The sequence below is a fragment of the Spea bombifrons genome, chromosome 1 (genome assembly GCF_027358695.1).
Source record: "Spea bombifrons isolate aSpeBom1 chromosome 1, aSpeBom1.2.pri, whole genome shotgun sequence".
NCBI lineage: Eukaryota > Metazoa > Chordata > Amphibia > Anura > Pelobatidae > Spea > Spea bombifrons.
The window spans coordinates 77632963-77649869 of NC_071087.1; the positions used below are offsets into that span (position 1 = coordinate 77632963).

General features: G+C 41.3%; 1 protein-coding gene and 1 long non-coding RNA gene across 2 annotated transcripts in view; one reads left to right on the top strand and one right to left on the bottom strand.

Annotated features, from left to right (window-relative positions):
• Positions 1 to 16907, top strand: part of LOC128492003 (uncharacterized) — a 108813-nt gene that overhangs the window by 61247 nt on the left and 30659 nt on the right. The window lies entirely within an intron of this gene.
• FCHO1 (FCH and mu domain containing endocytic adaptor 1) overlaps positions 1 to 16907 on the bottom strand; it is a 77202-nt gene that overhangs the window by 14423 nt on the left and 45872 nt on the right. Inside the window, exons 15-26 of the mRNA XM_053464406.1 lie at positions 14183 to 14364; positions 14054 to 14078; positions 13570 to 13626; positions 13427 to 13478; positions 12889 to 12974; positions 11437 to 11769; positions 8715 to 8806; positions 8520 to 8625; positions 8287 to 8398; positions 6646 to 6801; positions 6062 to 6191; positions 5803 to 5984 (exon numbers count right to left, since the gene is read on the bottom strand). Of these exons, the coding sequence (XP_053320381.1) occupies positions 5803 to 5984; positions 6062 to 6191; positions 6646 to 6801; positions 8287 to 8398; positions 8520 to 8625; positions 8715 to 8806; positions 11437 to 11769; positions 12889 to 12974; positions 13427 to 13478; positions 13570 to 13626; positions 14054 to 14078; positions 14183 to 14364 (1513 nt within the window). The remainder of the gene's footprint in view (positions 1 to 5802; positions 5985 to 6061; positions 6192 to 6645; positions 6802 to 8286; positions 8399 to 8519; positions 8626 to 8714; positions 8807 to 11436; positions 11770 to 12888; positions 12975 to 13426; positions 13479 to 13569; positions 13627 to 14053; positions 14079 to 14182; positions 14365 to 16907) is intronic.

Below are 16907 nucleotides of genomic sequence, written 5' to 3' on the forward strand. Positions count from 1 at the left end.
ATATAAATCCTGGGGGCAGTGAAAATTAACCTTGTATTGATTTATAAAAGTATTGTGTCAGTGTGATGAGAACGAGTCTGTGAATCTATGATGGCACTATGGGATATCTGGGGGTATACAGCATATCTGGGGAGGATGGAGTGACATATCTGGGGGTATACGGCATATCTGGGGACTATGGAGTGACATATCTGGGGGTATAATGCATTTAAGGGGAGGGCGGAGTGGCATATCTGGGGGTGTGAGGCATATAGGGGATATAAGGCATAAGTGGGGAGGGCGGAGTGGCATATCTGGGGGTTTGTGTGGCATATAGGGTATATAAGGCATATGTCATAATGTGGCATATCAGGGGAGGACAGAGTGGTGTATCAGGGGGTATAAGGCATATCTTAGGAGGCAATGTTGCATATCTGGGGTATGTGACATCTGGGAGGCAGTGTGGCAAGCCTGGGCTTAAATGTGCATAACGGGGGGGGCAGGTTGTGAAATAAAATGCATTTTATCAAAGTTTTTTTATTCTGCTGCTTGTTTTTAAAATCCTGTTTGTTTATTAAATTATTTTAAATAAATGAAAAATGTACATTCTTTTTATCCGATTAATTGAAAAAATAATCTGCCAACTAATCGATTATGAAAATAATAGTTGCAGCCGTAACTCAAACGTAAGCCTTTTTTGTCCAATAACTTTGTATTTCTAGGTGGATAAGCACCCCCATCTGACTATACCAATTTCTCTACAGTGGGCCATGAAAGACATGATTTTGATGCCATCGTTGATTCCGGAGCCAGTAGCTGTTTTATGGATACCACTCTAGTAAAGAAATACAACATACCTTCACAACAAAAGAAACAACCTGTTTTGATTCAGCTCGTTGAAGGGAGAGAAATTCAATCTGGTCCTGTTACCGATGAAACAATATCCCTCTCTCGTTTGCGGCAATATACATACCGAACACATATCTTTTGACGTAGTCTAGTCTCCTTTATTTCCGCTTATATTGGGACTCTCTTGGTTATGTAAACATAACCCTTCTATCAACTGGTCCACATGAACAATATCCTTTCACTCCAAACAATGGCAAGACACCTGTTGTAAAGCAGGATCAAGCAGTACCCTGATAGGAGTACTAACTCCTCATGCTCCTAACCATCCAAGAGACTTTACAAAAATTACCCAAGGCATTTCACTCCTTTGTTGTGTTCAGCAAAAAGGGGGCTGACACACTTCCCTCTCATCGTCCATATGATTGCCCTATTGATTTACTCCCTGGAGCCACAGTGCCTTTCAGTCGTATATATCCATTGGCTGAACCAGAACTTAAGACTCTTAAAGAATACATCTCAGAGAACCTGAAAAAAGAATTTATTCGGCCATCAACCTCCTCTGCTGGGGCCAGGATATTTTTTGTGGGGAAAAAAGATGGAGGCCTACGACCCTTTGTGGATTACCGGGAGTTTAACAAAATAACCATAAAAATAGATATCCATTACCCTTCACTCCAGAATTGATGGATCGCCTTAAAGGAGCACGTATTTATTCCAAATTAGACCTTCGTGGTGCCTGTAATTTGGTACGCGTACGAGAGGGGGATGAGTGGAAAAAACAGCATTCCGTTCCCGTTACGGACATTAAGAAAACACAGTTATGCCATACGGACTCTGTAATGCACCAGAAGAATGTGTACCCGAAGCTCTCCGACCAAAGGTTTTATTCCATCTACATGATCTTTCCACAGCAGGTTATGGAGGTATTCAGAAAACCTTGTTGTTCTTTTTGGTGGCCTAAACTCCGTAACGATGTTATCTCGTATGTACAAGCATGTGATGTCTGTGCTCTCAACAAGATGTTACATCAGAAGCCAATGGGGCTTTTCCAACCTCTACCTGTACCATCCCATCCATGTGAGGATATCACTGTCAACTTTATTGTTGATTTACCTCCTTCCCAAAACCACTGTAATTATGGTGGTTGTAGATCGGTTCACAAAAATGGCACATTTCATCCCTTGTCCAGGAATATCTACCACAGGTGAAACACCACAACTATTCATTAGAGACATATTTCGACTTCATGGAATCCCCAACTCGATTTTGTCCGATAGAGGGGTGCAATTTACCTCACGCTGCTGAAAAACCTTTTGCCAAGGCTTAAAGATTCAATGTAACCTCTCCTCTGCTATCCACCCACAAACCAATGGACAGACAGAGCGTACAAATCAAACCATAGAACAATACCTTAGATGTTATATTTCTCATTTACAAGATGATTGGATCCCTTTGCTGCCCCTAGCTGAATTTGTTTATAACAATCAAGTACACAGAACTACGGGTCGTTCTCCCTTCTATGCAAATTTCGGCTACCACCCGACAGCCATCGGATAAACTGTCCTGTCCCTTCTACGACAATTAACGACTGAATTTACATTATTACAGACTACTCTTCGTAAAGCACAATCTGCATAAACATTGACGGCCGAATCCCATCTATTCCATAGGTGGCAAAGTCTGGTTATAAACTACCAATCGTCTCTCGTGTCCCAGTAAGAAGCTTGGTCCTAAATACGCCAGTCCTTACGTTGTGACAGAGATCGTGACGGACTCTGTAATGCACCAGCTACTTTTCAACATTTCCGGAAGATGCCATTCAGGGATTTGTTGGATGTCTTTGTCATAATATATCTGGATAACATCCTAATCTATTCTCCATCTCTGGAGGAACACAGACAACACATGTCACTCGTTCTCACTAGACTACGGAACCACCAACTGTACGCCAAGGTTGAAAAATGCTACATAGAAACTACGTCTGTTGAATTTCTAGGTTACATCCTATCATCTGGTAACATACTGATGGATCAAAAAAAGGTGGAGACTATTTTTCACTGGCCTACTCCAACAATTTTTGGGTTTCGCCAATTTCTATCGACGATTCTTCCGGGACTTCTCTAAAATTGTACAGCCTATGACTTTCCTTACCAAGAAAACCATTCCTTTTCAGTGGACATCCAAAGCCGAACAAGCTTTTGTGAATTTAAAGGAATGTTTCACCACAGCACCTATCCTAATCATTCCTGACCCAGTACATCCCTTCACATTAGAAGTAGACGCTTCTGAGACCGCAGTAGGGGCCGTTCTATCTCAGAGATCAAGACATGATGCGAAATTACATCCTGTGTCATAAGAATTTGGAGTATCTCAAATCCGCAAAACGTCTATGTCCTAGACAAGCACGATGGGATATGTACATATCGTCCAGGATCCAAAAGTGGTAAAGCAGACGCCTTGTCCAGACTGTATGAAGATGCAGCACCTTCACAAAACACTACTGAGACGATACTACCTTCTGGCCATTTTCTTGCTACACTTTTAGAAGAAGTAAAAACTGGATATGATGCAGAATCTGTCATACCTGAAGGACTAACCCCAAAACAAGGTCTTTTCTATAAAGAAGAATGTGTACCGGAAGCTCTCCGACCAAAGGTTTTATTCCATCTACATGATCTTTCCACAGCAGGTTATGGGGGTATTCAGAAAACCTTGTTGTTCTTTTTGGTGGCCTAAACTCCGTAACGATGTTATCTCGTATGTACAAGCATGTGATGTCTGTGCTCTCAACAAGACGTTACATCAGAAGCCAATGGGGCTTCTCCAACCTCTACCTGTACCATCCCATCCATGTGAGGATATCACTGTCAACTTTATTGTTGATTTACCTCCTTCCCAAAACCACTGTAATTATGGTGGTTGTAGACCGGTTCACAAAAATGGCACATTTCATCCCTTGTCCAGGAATATCTACCACAGGTGAAACACCACAACTATTCATTAGAGACATATTTCGACTTCATGGAATCCCCAACTCGATTTTGTCCGATAGAGGGGTGCAATTTACCTCACGCTGCTGAAAAACCTTTTGCCAAGGCTTAAAGATTCAATGTAACCTCTCCTCTGCTTTCCACCCACAAACCAATGGACAGACAGAGCGTACAAATCAAACCTTAGAACAATACCTTAGATGTTATATTTCTCATTTACAAGATGATTGGATCCCTTTGCTGCCCCTAGCTGAATTTGTTTATAACAATCAAGTACACAGAACTACGGGTCGTTCTCCCTTCTATGCATATTTTGGCTACCACCCGACAGCCATCGGATAAACTGTCCTGTCCCTTCTACGGCTGAACGTCTACGACAATTAACGACTGAATTTACATTATTACAGACTACTCTTCGTAAAGCACAATCTGCTTAAACATTGACGGCCGAATCCCATCTATTCCATAGGTGGCAAAGTCTGGTTATCCACTACCAATCGTCTCTCGTGTCCCAGTAAGAAGCTTGGTCCTAAATACGCCGGTCCTTACGTTGTGACAGAGATTGTCAACCCTGTAACAGTTTGCCTTCGTTTACCAGCCTCAAGTCGCATCCACCCGGTCTTCCACATCTCTCTACTCAAAACTTGGTCAGCTCCCATACTTCCCCATACTCCTCCACCTGACCCTATTCTAGTGGATGGTGAAGAAGAATATGAGGTACAGGAGATCGTAAACTCTAGACTTCGGAGACGTCGTTTAGAATACTTGGTTCATTGGAAGGGATATGGACCTGAAGAACTTTCTTGAGAACCTGCTTCTCATCTCCATGCTCCTGCTCTTGTAAAGGTGTTCCATAAAAAACATCCCAAACAACCAGCCCCTACTTGCATCCGGAGAATTTCGGATCCTGTAATTTCTCCTACTCCCTGTAGAGGGAGTAGGTGTACACGTTTCATTCTGTGATTTATCCTACTCCCTGTTTACATGTTTTGTTCCGTGCGTGCGTCTTACCACTAGTAGGCGTGCGTGCACGGTACGTACGCGTGTCAGTCCTACGAGGCCTGGACTAAAGCCTCACAATGGAGCTGCGTGTCCTTCCCGGGGATCCTGCAGGTAAGACGCGACGGCGGCCGCAACAAGAACAGACAAAAACTCTCAACTCTATTTTAAGGGACTGCATATTTGTAAATTCAATTGGTACACTATATAATTCTCCATTTAACTTTCAGCCATGGTTAGTTACAGAACACATAAGCTTACAGTTGGAGAGTTGTGAGGATAGTTTTTAGGAGAGTTGGCTTTACTATACTTTATGAAGTTCCAAACTCAGTGAGCTATAGGGAGAGTTTGGATTGCTCTGTCTATAGTATAGTTAAATCAATGAGTCTTCATCAGTCTCTTCACACATTGCGTTATGCAGGTCCAGCTCAGCACTTCAGGCTGGAGAAACATGCCGCAACTCCCTTTAATGAAAAAAATCCCACAGACGCGCAACTCATATCGCTCACAGACTTACAAATTCATTGTTCACAATAATGCAAATCACATTGCTTACAGACACTCAATCCCACAACTACCACAGACGAGGTCATTAGAAAGTCTCATCTTCATTTCCTCTAATGGCATCTGGCTCACACAGTAAGGGTACTGCTAAGGTCCTGAGGCTGCCTGCCAATCCTGCCAGCGAGCAAGGATTCCTCAGGGGAAGTGGATGGGTCCTTTCCTGATTCATGACTGATATTTTCTTGAGCCATAAGATGCATTACGCTTGCCTATAAGACCTAAAATATTTGTGTGTCCTGCAAAAGAAACCCTTAAAATAAGTCAGTACCACACAGTTCCTTTGAGGAGGGACTTTTCAAAAAGGTTTCCACCCAGAAATGTCAAGCAATACAGGACAGAACAATGAGCTCCTTGACGCTACAGTCAGTGAAGAGTTGAAGAGTCTATGTTACTGGGGATGGTAAAGGAAGATATTACCTACCAGCGAGCTGGAGGGTCAAACTGAAGATTGGACAAGGGTTCTTCCAGGGGCAGCATAAAGTGAAGGTCACATAGGTCTGCCATGTTCTGCTTGTACTCCAAACTAAACTCTGTGGATGAGGGACTACAGATCCAGGAAGTTGAAAGCTGTAGGGGTGCAGCAGGAACACCTGCCTTAAACACCTGAAATATCAGAGGGAACTGGGTGAAGCCGTGAAGACAGAAACCTTTAATTTAGCCAAAAAGAACAAATTACACACCTGGTACTTGAGCAGCATGACATTGTAGTAAGGAGCTGTGTTATGCTCAGCTAGGTTCTGAAGATGAGAGGTTAATCTTGGCATATTTAGCCAGAAGTCTCTACAGTTAGGGTCATTCTGAGATAAATCACTGTGGGATGAATAGAACCAGAAATTATTTACCGATCACGAATCTTATGAGTTTCACTCAGATTAACTCAAAATTAAAGCAAATTTCAAATTATGTTATTAAATCCAGGCCTTATTTACTAATCACATAAAATCTTTAAGGAAGTTTTTACTTACTGAGAGAGTGGTAGATAAGTGTAACTGTGTCCCAGCAGAAGTGGTAGAGGCTAATACAGTGAGGAAATTTAAACATACATGGAACAGGCATATGGCTATCCTGAATCTAAGACAAGACCAAGGACTGAGTAAGGTTTAAGTTTTTACAGCAGGAAATACATGCAGACTAAATGGGCCGAATACTTCTTATCTGCCATTAAAATGTATGTTTAAAATATATTAGATAACATGTTCGATAACAAAAATACTATATATTACATCTGACAGCCTGCTACAGATGCTTAAACATTTCCTCTCACCTGTATAGTAGATCAGTGTTAGGAGTGAAGAGCTCCACATGTGATGTGTGGACCAATCGGAAGCTGAGTACAGGAGGTGGAGTGGGGCTTCCAAGCACACGAAGTATTCCTCCTGGAAAGGACATTGTGAGTTCTCCAGAAATCCGCACACCAGAACTGGAAAGAAGGGATTAGAGTGTTTCAGATACAAAATAATAAAATGCTGCAACGTCTGATATATTTGTGCTTCAAACACAGCGCTGTCCAACGTTTTCTTACCAACAACAACTCTTTTCACATGACCCAACTTACGTAAACAATCTTGTCACCAAATGTCATTCTGCACGGGCTCCAAATCACTTTTCAAATCAGCACATGCATTCTTCAGTTATTTGGGATAAAAAAAATAAGACTTCTGTCTTACTTTCTGGTTTCCCTTGGTTGTTGCCTCTAAAGCTAGGATGTGCAACAACAAACGTTTCAGAGAATTCAAGGAATTGGTATTAAGGCTTGTGCATTCGGATTCGTAAGAACATCATTTTTACCAATTTCGAGCATTTGTAAAAATCTCCAATAACGAAGAGGGCCCCAGGGAAACAAACTAAAACTAATGGAAACATTTTGATAGGATTTGTTTACCTGCAAGTAGGCAAGTCCTTCTCGCATTTTCTGGGATGGTTGCCAGTTTATTACAAGGTATTTTTATTGGGGTCAGATAGGCTTAAATTTTGATAATGTGCCCATGTGTTTACGGTTCAAGGTGTTAAGCATGAGGTCCAAATAAATCAAACAGGCGCTGCTTATCAAGTATTAGCAATTACAACCTCCCCAGGAAACAATCAGAGCCAGGATGCAAGAGGTTACACACAGCAAAAATACATGGCTATACCATTGCAATGCCAGAGATATCTATACACAAAACAATCCTACCTCAGATTATTATTTGTTTTATATAGTGCCATCAAATTCCGTAGCGCTGTACAACGGGTAGACAGGACATAACAAGTAGTATGTAAAATAACAAATTGACTAACAGAGACAACAGGTGAGCAGGGCCCTGCTCAAATGAGCTTAGTGTCTAGAGGAGAAACTAAACCTTTAATAAATCTCAAACAAAACAGCTTATAATAGAGGTGGAAAGATAAGAAAATCACCCATCCCCTCAGTAAAGTCAATCTTCCTAACATTAAGTAAAACTTTCTAACATCACAGTGTACCGATTGAAATTGGTTGATGCCAGAGGAGGACCCTGCCGGCGACCAATAGAGTAGTTTGCACGGCCCCTTAACCCCTGACTGCGAACCTATGGATTTCCACTTCCGTCAACCCCTGCGATGCTGCAGAGATAAGGTAGGCTAGATAGGGAAGGGACCAGGGAGATTAGTAGACGAAGATTCTTCGTTTTGTGCGTCTTCGTGTACGTTTTACCGCCGCTATCTTAGCTTCTTCGTGGCGAACAACGAAAACGTACTCTTCGTGTTCGTTTTCATGTTCGCCCGAATACGAATGCACAAGCCTAGTAATTACTATTTTAATACCTAGTACTGGTTACTGCAGGACTGGGTAATAAAGAAAATAATCCATGTCTATACTAACAAAGAAAATGGAGAAATGAGATGCCACAGGACACCCGACAGCCATGCAGAACCCTCCCCTACTCACCCTTCTAAATGTCCCCCTTCAAACACAGCATGTACGTATTCTGTAAAAGCTGCAGCCAGGGGGAGAGACTCCTGAGATCCTAGAATGACAGGACTTGGTCCACGAGATAACCCTGAGTGGAAACAGTAGAATGACGCATTAACGTTAACATTAACATAAGATGCTATTTCACAAACACAGCTGTAGAAGGTATGGTACCAAGCAGAACAACTATTATTTTCAACCTAGCTCACCCAAGGATATTCCAGCTCCTGAGGATGAAGGCGAGAAGAAACCACGATCGCTGAGTGCTGAAGAGGGTGCACTTGGGCTCAACAGGGAGTGGGTGACAGAATTGCCCTTAGTAGGTAAGAAGCGAAGGTTACTACAATCCCTTACTAATATATAAAGAGGACTAGTTATAAGGACAGCCACAGTCATTGCCTCACCATGTTGATGCTCCGCTGCACACGGGGCATTGGGGGTGGGGGTTCGGTACGGGAGCACAAAGAGGAGTAAAGACCGGATGGATCCCATGAATCTACGGTACATAAATAGTTAAGTTATACCAATGCTTGAAATAACTTTTTTTAACATAATGTACTAATACAAAGGTAATCTGTACCGTAGAAGATGAATTTTGTCAAGAAAACACGCAATTACTGTACACTTAAGGGATTGCCACTTTGGTATTAAAAACCAAATCAAGGCTTAGGAATAGGGAAGGGTATGATAAGTTTATAACAAAATTTGAATCACACATACAGAGTAACACTAGAGAAATACAGGAATAGTATACCAGGTATTGTGGGCGAATTGGATACAGAAGCAGCTAAATTAACTTGTGACGTACCAGGTACGCCATGCCCAAGTGGGCTCAGCGGTCCTGTGAAGCACAGGAGTGATTCCGCAGGCTCAAAACGCAATCGCCGGTAAACCAGCTTCAGGGAAGGTGGTTGTGTGTTGATTGACTCCCCACACAAGTGCGGGGACATGCCACAACATTCCCCTGCTGCCTGATCGCACCATGAGAGCTACAGTGCAGCGTTAACCCCTTCAATTTTAGGGGTTAATACACGTTTTGTACGGGGCTCTGCTGCTGCTGGTCTGTCTGGAAGACCAAGACCAAGCCATCAATAGGGTTGAAACGTGGCCACACGGGTGGAAATAAAACTACACTAATTTACTCCCATTGCTGAGCACCTTTGTGATTCTTTGCTTCAAATGAGACCTGGACCCAGCAAACTGATCTGTCAAAATCCCATGTTTAAAAACTAACACGCATGTTCTAATTTTTTGGTGGCAGGGGGTGTTTCTGAATACAAATCACAAGTTGCTTCAGTAATTCCATGTACCCAAGGGGAAAAAATTACTGAAATAATGAGCTTGTTAAAATGATTTTTTTTTTTTTTTTTTAACTGTAATGTTTAGGACAGACTGACACTAAAATGGTTTAATCAAAAGTGGGATGACATCTTTTTTAAAATTGTTATTTTCTAAATCTTGCTTAGAAACAGCGATGAGTGTCATTCATATTTAACTCTGTACGAGGCAAAATAAATAAAAACTACCAGGCATATGTGGTGTTTCCCAAAACAGGACAAATACCTAAATACACTTTTGGTGTTTTTTTCCCCATTTGCACTGGTTATATATAGTTTTTATAGTCGCCAAAAATGAACAAACTACCAATAGTGGTAGAGGTGCGTGCACTGTACATTTATAAACACCAAAACATATTGCAAGGAGAGCACGTAAGGAAAAAAGGCATATACAAAGTAAATCTTTATTAAACACTATGATTTAAATACATATAAAAAATATATAATATAAAAGCATCTCGGCACCAAGACACATATAGGAAGGTACATATGAACAGGGGCACAGGACTACAGGAACTAGGATGGAAATGTCTGTATATGAAGGCACAAAAAGGAAAGGATGACCAAAGCGATCCTTGTGAAAATGAACAAATTAAATAACATACTGCAATGGTACATCGGTGCTCAAAAGTTACTAACCAAACCTAAAAGAAAGGCTGAAAACAGCAAAAAGCCTGGTAATGAATGGTGCCAAGTCCAAACGTACCAACGCCAACGTATGTTTCGCTACAATGAGCTTCGTCAGGGGGCATATACATACGTATTTCCATCATAGTTCCTGTAGTCCTGTGCCCCTGTTCATATGTACCTTCCTATATGTGTCTTGGTGCCAAGATGCTTTTATATTATATATTTTTTATATGTATTTAAATCATAGTGTTTAATAAAGATTTAATTTGTATATACCTTTTTTCCTTACGTGCTCTCCTTGCGATATGTTTTGGTGTTTATATAGTTTTTAGAGTGGAAATTGTTAAAACATTTCCTTTTCCCCCCTAATTTTAATACTAAACTATGGTATATATAATTACCATTTCAAAAGAAAGCCCTACTTGTGCCATAGTGGGCAGAGTTGAATAAAGTCAGCAAAACTGCTCTGGTCATTTAGTGCAACCATGGTAACTAGAAATTATATTATATATTTTGAATAACTCTTTTTGAAATTGACCTATAATTGGCAAAAACAAGAAGTAAAAGACACAAACTTATTAGCAATGAGTCTACTTGTATAAGTTTATTCAGTGGGAGCTTTACCACTTCTTGACACCCTAAAGGCCTCTCCTCAAAGCATGGAATAATGTAACTGATCATGGTCTGGTTGAAATAAACTTAACACAGACAAGTTTTGGTATGGCTGATGAATATCCATGTCTACTACATGTATAAAAATAAATAAATAAATAAAAAACATCCTACCTAATCATTAGGGACACTCCAGCCATCATATGCCCTTTAATGCATGAGATGCAAGGTCCCTTAAAAATGTAAACGGTGTCCCTTTTGCATGGGAGGATTCTACAGATTCCCCCTTACGCATTTGCCCCTTTGACTAACACTAGCTATTTTCTGTTTAGGAAAAAGATCTACAGGCATATGTTACCATCTTGGGCTAGGGACTTCATAATGAGAACTTTTTTTTTTTTTTTTTTTTTAATATTGGGATGACAGATTGCAGTTCAACCACAGAACAATTACCATAAAACATAATATGAACTCTTACATGCTTACTATATCAAGCAAAACGATAGAAAAGTGTTCCAATATCATGACTACCTGTCCACATACTAACCAGGTTTATTTGAAGGGGATTCTGTTGTGCCCAAGGTTGTTATGACTGGAGGGCTGTCATTTGTTACTTTTTCCTCCCAAGCTTCTAAGCTTCCAGATGTCTGCAGGTCAGAAGCAATATCACTAGGGAGATCATCTGGGGATTCAGAGCAGGAGGGTGGCGCCAAAAGGGAATCACCAGGGGAAGAATCATCACGAGGAGTCCAGGGACGAGAATCCGGTGAAGGTCCAGAGAAAGGATGGAAAGGAGAGTCCAAGCCAGAGTCTTCCACGTTCTCTGGCGAAGAGGAGGAAAAAGGAGATGGGCTAGAGTTGAGATTGTATGACTGGCACCCTATAAAAGTGAAGACCAAAATAAGTATAATCACATACACAATATATATATCTATATATACACACATCTATATATACACACACACACAGACATATACACACACACCGATGTAATTCACAATACAAGGGAAACAGGCAACCCAACAATCACAGTGTATTGGAAGCTTATCAAAATCGACAATCTGCTCTGCTTAAAAACATGTAACGCAGGAAAGACCAACTTAAAAACTGTAAAATTGCATGTGTGCTGCCGGCACTGGGGAGCTACAGTTCACTGAGGGAACCATGAATGCCAACATGTACTATGGACATACTGAAGCAGAGCACGATCCCTTTTCCTTCGGGGACTGGGCCGCAGGGCAGTATTCCAACATGATAACGACCCCAAACACACATCCAAGATGACTACTTGTGTCTTGCTAAATAAGCTGAGGGTAAAGGGGATGGACTGGCTAAGCATGTCTCCAGATCTAAACCCTATTGAGCATCTGTGAGGCATCCTCAAACGGAAGGTGGGTGAGCGCAAGGTCTCTAACATCTCTGTGAAGGTTAAGGCAGTGCTGGAAAATTATGGTGGCCACACAAAATAGACACTTTGGGCCCAACTTGGACATTTCCACTTAGGGGTATACTCGCATTTGTTGCCAAGGTTTAGACATTAATAGCTGTGTGTTGAGTTATTTTTAAGGGGACAACACATTTACAGTGTTATACAGGCTGTACATTGACACAATAAGTGTCATTTCTTCAGTGTTGTCACATGGAGATATAAAATATTTACAAAAAAGTGAGGGGTGTACCCACACAATTTGTGCTCATTATGAACAAACTTTATATATACACATGCCATACCTACACCAGTAAGCACACGTCTGCCTGCTGTAAAAACCTACGAGCTTAATTTTTACAGTTGAGTGTTCGTCTGTGGATCTATTCATAGACTGTCTAGTTTTAAACAGGCTACAAGTATGACAAGGTAAAGAGGAAACAGAGGAGAGATATATTTCAGATTTTCATAAAAAAAAACAAAAAAAAAAAACCCAACAAAGGTTTGTTTTCAGATTGCATATACATTTACCCAGCCATTTAGAACAATCATTTCTAAATAAACTCAATTTACCTGTAAAATTTTCAGACTCAAAGGCAGATTCCAGTAGAGGACCAAACTGGGAAGGAAGGGAGCGGCAGACAGAACCGATATCAGAGCTAAAAAGACATTCATAAAATAAGTATAGTTAAAAAGCAAAACTTAATTTAAAAACAGCTTAAGGATAATAATGCCAGTGAGCACAAAATCTAGCACTTTTTATTTGAGTATCGAATGCGTAGATCATATTGATACTGTTGGAATTATTGTCTGTCCAACAGAGACAAACTGTAAGTCACATTAACTGAAATGAGGTTGATGTCACATGGTCTGAAAAGTGCACTAATGCCTATTTTCTGGCTAGGCACAGATTTATATTATACTGTATGACAGCTCTTGGCACAGATATCTAGGTGAAGCATCTGTACCAAAGAAAATGGTAATGGATACAGCCAGTTGAGAGGGATGACTATTTTGAATACAACAATCCTAGGGCATTTTAAAGAAATGTAACCAACCATTGTAAACTTCTCTTTTGGGAAAATTAAGCTTAAGGAGAAAATTCATCTACCTGCTAGGGAGCGAGGATGGAGGAGTGCTGGATAAAGTAGCAGAACCTTTATCTGTAGAGATCATATACAAAAGATCAGGTACTCAGTGGTGGTAAAAACATATACGAGTACAGTCTCTTACTAGCAGTCATGGACAACTCACCTGTGTAAGCAAGTCCTTGGGAATCTCCAGAAGCAACACCAGCACGAACTACAGCACCTATTTAATGTTTGGATGAGCGTTACTTTTCGGGTAAGGTGAAAATAAAATCAACAAATTTGCAAGGTTTTTTTTAATGGATTTTGTGTGGGAAACGTTTAAACAAATCAGAGTCTGAAAAACATTGGTCTCTTAATAAAGTAATAAGCACATTAGAATGTTTCTCCTTAATGTATAGTTTGAAAATCACTTCAGTGTGGGGGGTTTTCTGGACAATGCAAGAGGACAAAGGGCTAAGACATGTTAAGTATCTATGAAAACATACAAAATTTTATGTTATGTCTGGACAAAAACACATGCTTATAAACTAATTTTGTCACTTGATTTTAGTTTCTTATATTGGTTGAAGAACTGATTTTAGTAAGTACTCCATATATGCAGGCTTGGAGTGAGTGCAAGAGTTAGAATTTCTAGATGTTGCACTCACGTGTAGTCTGTCGCCTCACAGACACCTGCAAAGAAAAAACTATAATGTGAATCAAGCACCCATAATCAGCTAAATCTATAGTAAGAAACTCTTACCATACTTCAAAACAAAATGTTAAAACATTTTTACCCCTGCAGCTGGTGGCTGCATCAGATATCCCACTGTGTCCCGTAGCCTCTTCATCTCAGCTTCCTGGTCTCCGTCATGCTCTCCAGCCTGAGGGGGTTTGATTAGAATTCGGAATCTCCGAGGCTCATCATCATCATCAAAATCAGAGTCGCTTGAGGAGCAGCAGTGAACTGCATTGCCCCCTGGACTGTTGTTAAGATCAGTAAGTGCTTACAAAGTTTACAGTTTAGCATCCAAAGCAAAGTAAATGTACCTGGATACATGAACGAATAAGAAAACAAATGTATAGAAAACTATGTTTCGGGTGCAAAACTATGAGAAAGATCACACATCTATGCAATAAGAAAACAAACCTGAGTTTACTTGTATTTTTTAATGCTGTTGAAATGCTGTCTAAGCATATTTTGGTGTGGTGACCTATAATATAGAGCCATACTTCTCAGTAAGCATGCTATCTTTACATAGTCTGGGTGACCTATGACCACAATTACAAGTGGGAAACCGGTACTTACCAGGCCCTGATTCACTTTATGACCAGAATGTGGACATCCCTCCTAATTACGGAGTTTAGGTGTTTCAGCCACAACGATTACCAACAGGTGTATAAAGTCAAACACAACAGCATCTATAGACAAATATTGGTAGTAGTGAAGCGCTCCATGACTTTAAACATGGCACGGTCATAGGATGCCACTATTGCCACAAGTCATTTTGTTCAATGTATGGCCTGCAAGATCCAGTAGATTATATTATTGTAAAGTAGAAGAGTCTAGGAGTAAGAGCTCCTACCAACCCTCTATAGCATCATTCGCTATGGAGTTCCTAACTGCCTCTTGAAGCAACATCCGCACAAGCACTGTGTGTTGGTAGCCTCATTTCAATGGCCGAGCAGCTGAAAACAAGCTAGGATCACCATGCATAATGCCAAAGGTTAGCTGGAGTGCTGTAAAGCACACACCATCACTGGAGTAATGGAAATACCGTATTTGCTCGTCTTATATTCAAGATCGTCTTCTAATAAAAAAGAAAAAAAAGGAAAAAGCCCACACAAGCCTTTGATCACTCCCAATGGAGCGATCCTGTCCCAGCTGCCATAGCTTCAGGGACAAGTGCAAGAAATTTGCATGAAAATGTAGAACAAAAACTGGGCGAGTCATGTATCTGTGTCCAATCTGGGCACCAGGGCTGGCATTTGAGGTGTGTGACGTATGATCTATGCCTGGAATATAGGGTTCCCGTGCATTTACTTGATCTATACCTTCAATGCTGAGTTTGGTTGTAGTTTTTCATTTGATCTATGCTTCAAAGGCTGGGATTGTTATTCAGTTGCTCCATACCTGCAACGTTATGTTTCCATGTGTTATTTATTTACCCTGTATCTGCAAATACAGGGTTTGTATATTTTATTCAGTTGATCTATACCTGCATTTCTGTTTTTCCACCAAACCATGAGAGTGCAAAGTGGTTTCAACTTGTTCCAGTTGATCAAGGAAGGTGCATCCCATGCTTTTAGGGGGTAAAACTACACCTAAACACCAGAAAAACACCAAACTATATATTCTCTTAAGGCACCTCACCTAAGTATTTCAGACAACCCACTTACCTTTTCATGTGGCCCAAAACAGGAACAGTAATGGATAGACAGTCAGAGTGCACACATACAATGCCTGCCCGTAAACACGATTGTCCCTACACAAACATCTTGGCCTACACTTGCCCTTGCATCCACACACTTGCATGCCATAACACACAATCTTTAAACCTTCCTTTCTCTCCCCCTTCCCTTTGATCACCCTTATTAATCACTCTACCTTTCTCTATCACTCTGTTCTCTCTGGGAAGAGGCAGCTCCTCTACTGCAAACATGGAAGGACATCTTCCTAGTGAGGTCGTTTCTCAATGGAGATCTCTGATCTGATGCCTTACTGGACCATTTACACTACAAAGGACTGTTCCTAGCCAGGACAGGCTCCGTTACATGCTGTACCCAGTGCCTAATTGCCTTAACCAGGGGAAAAAACAGCAGTCTCATAGGTTTCAGCTAGGGCTGAAACGACTAATCGATAAAATCGATAATGAAAATCGATTATCGATTTTCATTATCAATTAGTCGAATCGATTTTTATCTATTACAAAAAGAGGTTTTTTACAGAGCAAATGCTCTGAAAAACTCCTCTCCTTATATAATCCGACCTCAAACAGAGATCGGATTATAGCACTAGAATCCAGATCCCCGCATCGCTGCAGGGGACCTGGATTCCCCGTCAGCCGGTGGGTGTCCCTGTGATGCACACAGACAACTTCCGCCTCTCCCTTCCACTTCCGCTCCTACGATGCAGTGGCAGCATCACATGATGTAGAAGTGGAAGTGAAGGTGAGTAACGGAGGCTGTCTGTGCACATCGTGCAGACCCCCACCGGCTGACAGAGAATCGAGGTCTCCTGCAGAGGGATCATCCTCTGTCAGCTGGTGGGGGTCTGCACGATGCGCACAGACAGCCTCCGTTACTGCCCTTTACTTACGCTGAGGCTTCTATGAAGCTGCAGTGAGAGTGCCTGTCAGCAACGGAGGCTCACAAGACACCAGGGAGAGAGGCAGAGCGGTGTATGGGAGGGGGGGGAGGCAGAGTTGTGGATGGGAGCCACCCTCCCATAAATCACTCTGGCTCCTCCCCTTCCCATACACCACTCTGCCTCTCTACCCAGCTCCCTGGTGTCTTGTGAAC